General features: G+C 31.7%; 1 protein-coding gene across 1 annotated transcript; it reads right to left on the bottom strand.

Annotated features, from left to right (window-relative positions):
* Nucleotides 1-1,005: 1,005 nt before the first annotated feature.
* Nucleotides 1,006-5,183, bottom strand: LOC142635013 (F-box/kelch-repeat protein At3g06240-like). Its single transcript, XM_075809233.1, has 2 exons — nt 4,018-5,183; nt 1,006-1,199 (listed from the first exon to the last, which is right to left on the bottom strand). Exons 1-2 carry the CDS (start codon nt 5,181-5,183, stop codon nt 1,187-1,189), a joined length of 1,179 nt encoding a protein of 392 aa, XP_075665348.1. The 3' UTR covers nt 1,006-1,186.
* Nucleotides 5,184-12,110: the final 6,927 nt, after the last annotated feature.

Here is a 12,110-nt window from a genome sequence, read left to right as displayed (position 1 = left end):
ACAAACTAATGAATATATTCCAAAGATGAGTATATTAGATACTTGCACTAGGCGAGTATTCTCCATCATTAAGGTTCCCAAGATGACAGCACAGGAAGCTAATCTACCAGAATTTTTCCATCAGCTAATGCTAATGCTATTTTTAAATTTTCGTTGAGTCAACAACCCACCATGAATAGGTTAATTTTGGGCTACCCAAAATCTGTGCGATATACAGTCAAAAGTGCTTATTATGTTGCTAGACAGCTCCTATGAGATTGTAATGCAAGCCAAACCTGTGACTTCATTTGCTGGAGCTCTATTTGGAAGACCTGGGTGCCCAATAAAGTGCAACTATTTGATTGGATGGCCTGTTGGGATCTCATTCCCATTGAACACAATTTGGTGAAATGCAAAGTAATTGCAGACTGCAGAGGATGGTAGTGATCTTTGCAGTTCAGCACCAGAGTTAACTATCCATGAGTTTGACAGTGTGGGTGGAATCTAAGGTCATTGCAGAAATGGGATGACCAACAACATAACTTCAAAAGCATTGGTGATGCAAGCAATGACAGGTTTTAAGTATGGCTTTGTAAACATGAACTATGTATTTAGAAATCCTACTAAAAATAGCTTTCTGCCTTTCTCTCACCACTGTCTAATAAAATATCACTCAAATCCTCCAATATTTGTCATATATATCATCGTTGCGATGTGAGTGAATTCAACTAATGTGTATGATCCTATTACTATACTATCGACATTATTATCAATGAAAAAAAAGTGTTCATTCCAAATGTAATATGGGAAACACCTCCCTATTTCCATTTGCTGTTTCTGTTATTCATATTTGCCAAAATTATCAAAGGTTTGACTCATCAAATAATTGATAAGCAATATAAAAACTAATGGACTACCAAAAATTTTGTGCAACAACCATTTTTACAAGATAGTATGTAGCATTTGGGGCTTTTCGATCCTTCACATCCATGAAGAACTTAAATGAAATAAAATGATAAACTATTAGTCTAATGGTCAAAATGTTATTGCAATGTAAAAGCATAGTGTTCAATCTCTCATCTTTCTACATGAATTTTCATAAGATGGTTTTCTACCAAACCTGATGAAGAGAACATATACCAATACTTCCAACGTAAACAACAAGAACACATCCATGTCAATCCACATATTTGATGCTTGATCTTATCTAGTCTTCTGCCCTACAGAAGAAAAGAGAGTAGGTGTTATTTCATTTAGAGAAAGAAAGAGATAGGTGGGATTAGCTAAATAAAGAAAACCCAAAGGCAGGAAAACAACTTAATTTCATGCCTAAAAACCTTTTATATTTTTATAACTAAAAAATAAAAAGAGTGTTACCAATGTACACAGAAAGTGTACAATAGGTACACAAATTACACATGAAGGTTACAACAATCAAGCATATTGGAAAAAGTAGCAAACGAAAATAAGCACAAAGCATTTATCCACTCAAACAAAGTCTTGAGGAATAAAAACTCTAGGTCATGAACTGAATTTTCACATCCCTCAAAAGTCTGAGCATTCCACTCCCTCCAAATACCCCACATGAGACAATGAGGAATCATACTCCATATCGCAGCACTGCCAAGAGCCTTGTTGCTCAAATAGCACCTCCTAATGTTTCTAACGAAGATGTCCAGGGTTCAAATCCTCCTTCCCCCATTGTAACAATCAAATTTTTTGAAATAAAATATAATAAATATATATTTTTTTAAAAACCCTTCATATCGCAGCATTACTGCATCTGCTAAACTTTCCCTGCTAACTAGCTAAATGCTCCATAACATCTCTATGCATCTGCCAACTAGCTAAATGCTCCATAACATCTCTAAGCATCTACCAGTAAACCAAAACAATGAAAACACAATATTTCCATAACTCTCTACCAGCATTTCAATGGAGTAGATAATCAGCAGTTTCCCCATCTCGCTAAATATGAACTAATATAATTATCCTAATTATTGCAAATGCTTTACATCTCTATGCTAACAAATTTCCCCACGACATAAACAAGATTAGTTAGTGCAAAAAATCCCAAATGTATAGCATAGTGACAATTCACCAAGACAGATGCACTAATAGCATAACCAAACAATCTACAAAAAGAAGCTTTCTTCTTTCATAATCATTAAAGATAACGTATGGTATGAGACACAAACATAGTAAATTAGGCGAAACATATGGCAGTGAGAAGGACACAAAAGGGTGTTTTTTTGGCTTTTAATAGGGTTCTCTAAGACTCAAGTTCCAAGTAATCCATGTGGAACTCGAGGCTTTAAGGCTCGAGTTCTTCACTGAACTCGAGTCTTAGAGACTCAAGGATCTAAACTGAAACAGTGAGGAACTTAGCAAGCGGAAAAATGCATGTCTAAGTCCAATAATATAGTTTTCTTTTATAGATAATATATGTTCTTTTTTAGCAACTGTGTGGGAATTTTTGGATAGGAACAATCTTGATTTGTCAAAAGAGTAAAGTAATAGTCAAATATTGCAGATTTCATGGCTTACTAAGACTACCCAATCACCAAATACATGTAATATTAGAGATATATTTCTAGAAGGTTGCTTTTATAAAATCTTGAGCTGGAAAAACAATAGGATTAAACTCAAAATGCTCTGGAAACACTTTGATTACCAATACTCTAAAAGCTATAACTTAATTGCTATATCCTTGGAGCTTGGAACAGTCAGACCAAAAATCCTAACAATGCTAGGTATCCACAGTTTAAGTAATGCAAAATCCTGACCTTGACACAGTTATGATTCAGAACACAGTGATCAAACATGCTTTAGAGTCACATATAACTATATAAATCATTAAGCCAATTCAGTATCAGGGAAATACAACAGAACAAAGACCAAGACCAGGGCAATTTGATAGCCTTGTTCAAATTTAGTTGAATCCACAAACCATAATGTACTGCAAACCTAATAAAACAGAAAATTCAAATTTCAAAACAGCCCACAAAGGTAAAGCCATGTATTTTCTATTTTAGTGTGTTACTTTTACAACTCAGGGGAACGATGGCAGCCTCTGAAGTTTTCAACTGTCTACACCAGTATTGACTAAGCTACAAAAGATTCCTACCAAGAAATTATATGCTGTTTCAAGACTATCGATTATTTCATTCACACTATACCTCCAAACCATATAATCATGATTTTTTTAATAATAATTTTAAGATTAGTAGGTATTTAAATGCATCATACAAATTGTTCTAAATAAAAAATGGAAAACACCTTCTGTTTCAAAAATTATATGTGCACACAAGCCATATATTGCATGATCCTCACAACCCATTTATCACACTTTTCCAACTTCAACAATCAAACAAAAACAACCCACCCTCCATTATTCCAAATTCATATATATATATATATATATATATATGATGTCTAATGGCCATGTCATTAATGGGTATGGATGAAAGAGAAGAGATTCAAAACATTATATAATTTTAAATATCAACAGGCAAAGCCAAAGGATTCACATTTAGAGGGTACAATTTGTAATTTAGTATTCCTTCAATATGGGAGATACTAGTAATGCTGATACAAATTAGGGTGCCTAGATGTATTAACATTAACTCAATTAGTTTTACATCCATGGCAATTCTGCCTATAGTTATCAAAAAAAAAGAAAAAAAAAAAAAAAGAAGAAAAGAAGTAATCATCATGTTATGACCAATAAAATAGGACTACGTTAGTTAAAGAGGTATGTTACCGTGACATGCCATGTTCTAAGAATATGCACAACATTTCTCACACCTTTTTTTTTTTTTTAATAATCAAATAAAAGCCGTAATCCTCAAAGGGATCCTTTAGTGTTTAATAAGATTTAGTTTTATGCATCAAAACAAGTACTTTCAAGTTTATAGCCAATGGAAAGAAATACAATATAATAATGGGTTTATTTACACAGGGAAAACAAAAATAACAAAATTGACTTGTCAATGTGAATTTGAGAAAGATGACTGTCTACTAGAAATTCAAACTTACTGATTTTTGACGTCTGCCCCGTTAAGCAAAACTAAGCTCTCCACAAAATCAGCAGTGTAAATCACATCTCTAGTCTGCGGGATTCCAAGATTTTCCTCATTTAAACTCTCAGAATCAAATGAGATGATGTGGACCCCCGAATGGCTAGTTTGCTCAATCAAAAGTTCACCATTGACAGAGCAGCCAATTAAATTTGCATTTATTTCCATTGGTACACATTTTTTTGTCCACGACTCAGACACACCATACTCCTTCATCACCCAAATGTCGCATACATCATTTTCGCCAATTACTTCATCAGTGAAAACAATCAAAGCCAACGACCCCTTGAACACAGCAAGAAATTCAGAACAACCAGATACATAGTTTTGAGGCAGCATTATCCCACGGACTCTCCCATCATCAACATCAAAGGACAAAATAAATTCCTGATTATTTTTATATGCCATAGAGTGGAGAGCTCCATTAAAAAATAAACATGGTGATGAACATATATAATTAATAGATGACCCATTTAGAAACTCCAACGATATTTCATACTTTTTCCATGAATTCGTACTCAAAGTGTAAACTTGCGCCTCGGCCCCTCCACTTGCAAAACAAACAAGCCTGAGAATCTTGAAATCATTGTTTTGATAAGCAAATCCAAAAGTGACCCTAGAAACAGGAAGGTGGTCAGGAAATTGGGTAGGAACCGTCTTAAACATTCTAATACTTGGGTTCCACAAATATAGGCTTTGATCAGCTAAGTACTTCTCAGAATTATTAGCGAGACAAAACAAGCCATTACAGAAGGCAACAATGTTGGCACCACGAAGAACATTGGGGATTTCAAAGCTAGAAACCTCGGTCAAAGAGTGGTCAGTGTTGTAAACAACGGTATGCACCTCAGTCGGAGTGTGGTCAGTGTTGTAAACATCTGTATGCAATTCTTCTTCTTCCTCAGTGTCAGGTGATGAAAGATGTGGTGTATATAGAAGATAGCCATTGTGAGTAATGTTGTTGTTGTTGTTATTGGATAGTGATATGGCTTGGTTGAGATGTGTGGCAATGAATTTAGGGTCGGTGATTGTGGAGTCAAAAGATTTAGAAACGCACCTGAATCGGATTAAGGATTTCACCGGCATCCGACTCAGGATGTCGTACACAATGTCGTTCAGAGACATTGTTGTTTTTCCATTACCGAACTCAAAGGAGGGCGATTGCAGATTTGGGTTTTCTGTGTTAAGGGTTTTCTGTAACAAAACAAAGCTTCAAGCCGATTGCACGTTGCTCTGTTGAGAGAGGATTTTTTTTCAATTGGGGTTTGGTGACGAGTAGAGAAAGAGAGAAAATATATTTTTAATATTTATTATCGCTTTTTAAAATTTCAATTTTGATGCCTGAAATAGGCTTAAATTTATCAATTTGTAAACCCTAAATAATAGGGATATATATATATATATGTAAAATTATTAATTTAAAAAATCTTAAATTTTAGCTGAATTTTAAAAAAAATAAAATAAAATAAAAGCCGTTTTTCTCCTCTTTTCTCTCAGGTTTTTTTTTTTTTTGAGTAAAGGTTTGTTGTTTTTTTAAAAGAGCTAAGTCCACGTTTATCAAAAAAAAAAAAAAGTTAAGTTTACAATATTTTCGCAACAAATTATAAATTTTTAGTTGTTATTTATTTTAATTTGAACCTATCATTGAAATTACTTTTCTACCTTACTAATAACAACTCGTAATAACATTTTACATATTAGTTGTTGTAAAAATGTGGTGCACATAACATTTTTTTTTCCTCGCCACGTTTAAAAAATATAGGGTAAACTACATATTTGATCCCTTACAAAACACCATATTTTAATTTAGTCTATAACTTTTCAATTGTGTCAATTCAGTCTTTACCCTTTCAATGTCGTGTCAACTTAGTCTTTGCTGTTATATCTTAAATGAAAATTGCTAATATGACAAACAACCAAAATAAAATTTAAATTTATTGTCACATTAGCATAAGCTAATTTTTTATTTTGGTCATTAGATAAGTCATCAATTTTCATCTAAAAAAAATAACGGCAGAGACTAAACTGACATGGTACTAAAAGGTTAAGGACCAAATTGACATAATTGAAAAGTTCATAATCAAATTGAAATATAGTGTATAGGATAAGGACCAAATATATAGTTTACCTATATATATATATGAGCACGCACGTGCTCATAGACTCTTTTATATTTAAAGGTTAATAATTTGCATCTATTATAATTTAGAAATATTTTTTTTTCAAAAGATAAACTTTAAAGATAAGTTGTACCTGTAATTTCTTTTTTAAATGTGATGGAAAAAAAATTTAAAATTTTAGGAATTCTCTTTTTGAATTTAAAATGAACATATTATTTGACATTTATAAGTGAAGTTACCCTTCATTAATGAGTAAATTTTTGAACCTATTAAAAGTCTAGGTTTTATTTTATTTTATTTTATTTAGAGAGAGAGTTTCAACTTATGGCGTCCACTCCTAATGATAGCTCTTTATCATCAGACCAAGATACCAATCAGTTTTTGGTGTAGGCGGAGATTGAACCCCAAATCTCTTATTTAATCATGAGAGATTTTACCAGTTGAATTAGCTGAAACTCACGTATAAAAGTCCATTTGAAAGAGAGGAATAGTCTTTTATATATGTATACTTCTATTAATTAAAATACCCCTAATATATTCTATTATCACTACATTTTTTTTTAAAATGGAGCATATAAGGAAATTCAATAACTAAATTTCAAAAAAAATCAAATCCCAAGTTCGCCTCATTTTCCTAAAAGTTAGCATACCTCTTCAAAATTTAAAATTTAAAAAACTCACAACTTTTCTTACTCAGAAAAATAAAAAATACTCACAGCTTTTAAAATCTTTTCTTTTTACAATTTGTTTAGTATAGGATTCTAATAGCCCAACTACAACTTCACCTAAACTCTAGATATGGTTTTTATTTTTTTCTTAAAAAAAATACCCACGTCTAACCAGGTTTTAAAAAGAAATAATAGCTCACTATGGGGAGTAAAAAGACCAGAATGGGCATATAGGCCTTTGGACTGTAGCATGGAGGGCCGACCTACTCCAGAATTAAACTCTACAAATTGGCCCATACGCCGAGGATTCGAGGGTACAGCCGAGAGCGTTCTTCTCCTCATACAGATCCAAGAAAACTCAAGACTTCATTATGAAAGTCAAGGTACAACTCTGGAAAGACTGATGGTTAAAGGGGGACATCCTGAATCTTCTAGATGCACCAGTATTAAAGAAAATATCAAGAGCAAAGGCTGCCACCTCCGCATTAAAAGCTCTACACCTACCTCCTTGGCCTCATTAATGGGGAGGTGACCCCTGAACAGTGAGGTAGAAACTTCTAGTCACTATTCAAAAAGTATCAGGGAAGGAAGTATAAAAGGGGGGTAAAGGCCAAAAGGAAGGGAGATCGGGAACTGAGAAAGAAAATTAAGAAATTGTAATCTTTAAGGAAGAAAGAGAAATAATAAAGAAGTAGTCCTCAGCTCGAGTCCGAAGAGATCCATTTGCAATTATCGTTTGTTATTTACCTGTATTTGTTTCTAAAAGCCTGTTATCAAGCTCCCAGTACTTCAAACCTAGGTTTCGAGCCCACACTCTACAAATTTTATTGTTTAAGGCTCATTGGGCCTGAGCCCGTGATTGTCTTTGGGTCCAAGTGCAATTGTGCACTTACACTCACTATCTCTAATATATATATATATATATATATATATATATATATATATATATATATATATATATATATATATCACACAATTTCTAAAAGGAAAAATATATCTCATTCATGTTTGATACATATTTTTCCTAAAAATTAGCATACACTATCTCTATTTAAAAATATCTTACACGTTGGTTTCTCTGCACAGTTTTTTATATTGTTCCTCCATTTGTTCCCACCTTCATTTATCTCTGTTGCCAAGACCGTGTTCTACAAAAGAAATCAAATTCTATCTTTGGTTTTTTTTTTTTTTTTGGTGAAATTTACAATAGTGATTATCGTATTTAATTAAGGGTTTTTTTTTTCCTTTCTTTTTTAATTTAATTTTTATGAACAGGTTGTGAGTGAGATTGCGTTGCCATGGAGTCTATTACAATACACCACCATCAAATCTAAGAAGAAGAAACTCTATTTACAAAAGCAAAAGACTTCTTTATCACGACTACTGGTAGTATGTATTTTGATGAGGATTTCGCAATTCGTAGTTGGTTTTTGTAGAATATTGGTATGTTACTTTTACAAATGCATTCACATAATGTTATCAAGTTTTGATATTTATTTTCTATTAGAATTGTGTTATTTTAAACGTTATCAAGTTTTGATATTTATTCATTGTAGGACTGTGTTTTTTTTTTTTTTTTTTTTTTGACTTATGTAGGACTGTGCTATTTTAGTACCATAATGTGCTTTTCTTAAAATTTATTTTCAAGTGGTAGTTTGCCATAGTAATTAGTTACTTAGATGGTATTGGAACTTAAAAAAAAATCCCTAAATGAGATTGAATATCACACTTAATTACGAAGTAACAATGGTGCAATACCAATGTTGCCTCCTATTTAATGTTTGTTGTTTTTCTTATTTTTTAATCTTACTCTTTTTTTAGGGCTACACATCAACAATTTTGTTTGATTACATATTGGGCTTATTGGATGAGTTCGGGTGATCGAGAGACTTTACAAAAATATTGTATGATTCAAGGCTGCCTTATATAAAGTGGTAGTCATTTATCAAGTGGTTGTTTAAGACTTTTTTTTTTTTTTTTTTTTTTTTGTATAAAAAAAAACACTTTATCCTACCTATGCCTGTATTTATCAATTTGTGTAATTCTACATTGGATTCAATTTACTGTTTTTTTGGAATATTAATGTACATATCATCATTAATTGAAACTCCTAAGGTTTAACTTTATTTTTCTTAATCACATCTCTTCTGTATGAAATTAATTATCCCTAACAACTGTTGTGCCTTTCACTACAACTTCTTTTCATTTTTTACAAGAAAATATATTTTTAAAGTTAAAAGATATTATTGCTCATGTGCAAGCCTTTCCCATAAAAGAAAATTAAAACTATTTTTTTTTCTCTTTTTCTTTTTAGGCACTTGAAAATTTTGTTATGGGTGTGTATTTAATGGCTACATTTTAGGACTAAGTGGCTACCTTTTAGGATTTAAAAAAAAAAAATTGATAAATCTCTTTAAAAAAATTAATTTAGAATTATGAACCTTTCCCATACTTTCTTTTGGTAGGCATTTGAAACTTTATTATGGATGTGTATTAAGTGGCCTACATTTCAGGACTAAAAATACTTGACTACGTGAGAGGCTTTCCCGAAAAAAATAAAAATAAAAATAATACTATTTAGAGCAAATTACAACTTACCCACTTGTGGTTTGATAGAAATTTAAATTACCTATTTGTAGTTTGAAATTTGACACTTTATCCACCTAAGATTTGACCAAAATTTAAGTTAACTATAGTTTGAAATCCCATGATGCAAATGTTCATCTGGATTCTTTTTTATTTTTTATTTTTATTTGATCTTTGTATTTTATATATATATATATATATATATATATTTTGTTGTTGTGTTTTTGGAAGAAATAAGCATAAAAGTGGAACAAAATTATATATTTAGCCATATTTTTAATAGAGGCAAGTTACGGAACGCTAACTGAGTTAACCTCATGTCGCTAAAGTGTCAAACCACAGGTGGGTAAGTTGTATGTGATTTTCTCTACTATTTAAAATTTTGTTTTTTTAGGCATTTCAAACTTTTGTTACGGATGTGTACTATGTGGCTACATTTTATGGTTAGCAAAAACCTTGATAGCTCTTAGTAATAAAAAAAATAAAAAAAAACTTAACAATCATTAGCCTTTCCCATATAAAGAAATTCTATTTATTTTTTTTCCTTTTAGGCATTTGAAAATTTTGTACTAGAATTGTGCTAGTTTAAAAAACAAAAAAATTACTTTTAGGCTTTGGTTCATAAAAAAAAAAAAAAAAAAAAATAGATGCACCAAAAAACATTCTGTGGCCTAATATTAAACTTTGAGAATAGGTGGCCTTCTCAAACAGCATTCTTGGTGTTTAAAAAAATTAATACTTTCATTTTTTTTTTTTTTTTTTGTATTGCTAGGCAATTTAAACTTTTGTATTAGAATTGTGCTAGTTTATAAAAAAAAACAAACAAACTTCTAGGCTTGGGATCAAAAAAATAATAGATGCACCAAAATACAAAATATAAAAAATAAAAAATTATGTGACTTGATATTAAAAAAGCTTAATACAATTTTAAAAATAACTTCAGAACTGCCAGTACAAAAAAACAAAAAACCTTCATAACATGAGAGGCTTTCCTCTCTCTCTCTCTCTCTCTCTCTCTCTCTATATATATATATATATATATATATACTATTTAATAGTTGGGAGTAGAGAAATTTCAATTAATTGAGGCATTAGTAAAATACTAGCCTCTGAGCACATGCGTGCGTGTACTCAGACGTTCTTCTCTTTTTTGGTAAATATTAATAATTTGCATAAATTATAATTTAGAATTACTACTGTAAAGGCATAGAGTATGGTGACCCAGGCCCACTTAGAATAGTGAAATGGGTATTACTTGACTAGGCCCAAACCAATAGATACTTGTAAGGAGAGTGAGATGAAACAAGTTGAGCTTCGCCCGAGAATACAGATGAAGAAGGAATAAGTGAAAGTCAAAGACTAAGTATATTAATAGTTCTTCAGAAGTTTGCCCAAGGACAGTATCTGGTGCAAGCATGTACAATATTCTCTCTCTTTTCTCTCAGTCACTATTCTAACTCTAATCTGTTTCCCTCGTTTTTTTTGGATCCCTTTTTCTCTGGAAGTTCCTTTCCTTTATACACTCTTAAGGTCCTTGCATCCTAGTCCTCCACCTGCAATTCTCTAAACTCTTATTAAGACACTTGTCCCATTAGACTTCTGGTGAAGGTGGTAAAAGTAATTACTTAGCTGTGGATCTACTGTTTAATCACTTTCTCATCAATGCGGCTGATAAAACTGTTGCCAGTCATTTGATGTGGAGGTGGTAGGTGAAACTTTATAGGGGACTTCCCAAATTTCTTGTGTTCTCCAATGAAACGCCCATCTCACCTCTTATACCTCCAGAAGACATTCTATCTCTTCTCATCTTCTTCTCGGGCAACCTTTTCCTCTGGTTATAAATGCTTCTATATAAGGAACGACTGAAGGCTATAGTTGTGCTATCCTTCCTCGGTCCTTGGGCACCCACAACTAGATTTTTTAATCACAAAAAAAAAAAAAAATCTAGGATTGTGATGAAAAAATCATTTCACCCACAAATGCATAGTGCTCATTACACCCCTAGGTTTTTTTTTTTTTTTTTTTTTTTTTTTTTTTTTTTTTTTGTAATTGAAAAATGTACTAATCCCAAATTATAATTGATGCAAATTATTAACATTTACTAAAAAAAAATAAAAATAGAAGTGTCAGAGGCTAGTGTGTGTGTGTCTATATATATATATAGAACAACTTCTTCTTTTTTCTCTCCCTCCACTCTCAAGTTGTTTTTTATTTTATTTTAATTTTTTTTATGAAGTCTATCTCTCAAGTTATTAAACCAGCTCATCTATTATCATCTAAATTCAAAACCATAAGCAACCACCTCATCTGGAAAAAAGGTATGTCAACCTAAACTTTTTTGTAGCATTCTCCTTTGAAATTGATAAACTCCCCTCTTCCTTTCTCACCTTTATGTGGCGTTTGGTACAGAGGAATCTTCATTACTCTTGGCATCTAAATTCCTAAGAATGTGATTCCTAGGAATCACATTCCTAAGAATGTAGCTATTCCAATGTTTGGTTTCATTGGGAATATTTTAAGATTCCTAGGAATGTGAGATGATAACGCTTGGTTTATTCTCAAGAATCTTAAATGAATTATTTATTTTTCCTATTCTATTCTTAGATTTGAATGTGAACTACCAAGTTCTTAAAAAAAAGAAATCTTCCTCTAAATAAATAATGAAAAACCAAATATAA

The sequence above is a fragment of the Castanea sativa genome, chromosome 5 (genome assembly GCF_040712315.1).
Source record: "Castanea sativa cultivar Marrone di Chiusa Pesio chromosome 5, ASM4071231v1".
NCBI lineage: Eukaryota > Viridiplantae > Streptophyta > Magnoliopsida > Fagales > Fagaceae > Castanea > Castanea sativa.
The sequence above is the reverse complement of the archived record's forward strand: the minus strand, read 5'-3'. Positions and strand labels throughout refer to the sequence as shown.

Excerpts from the sequence above, each read along its gene's own strand:
- LOC142635013 (XM_075809233.1), bottom strand. The coding sequence starts at position 5,183 with ATGTCTCTGAACGACATTGTGTACGACATCCTGAGTCGGATGCCGGTG.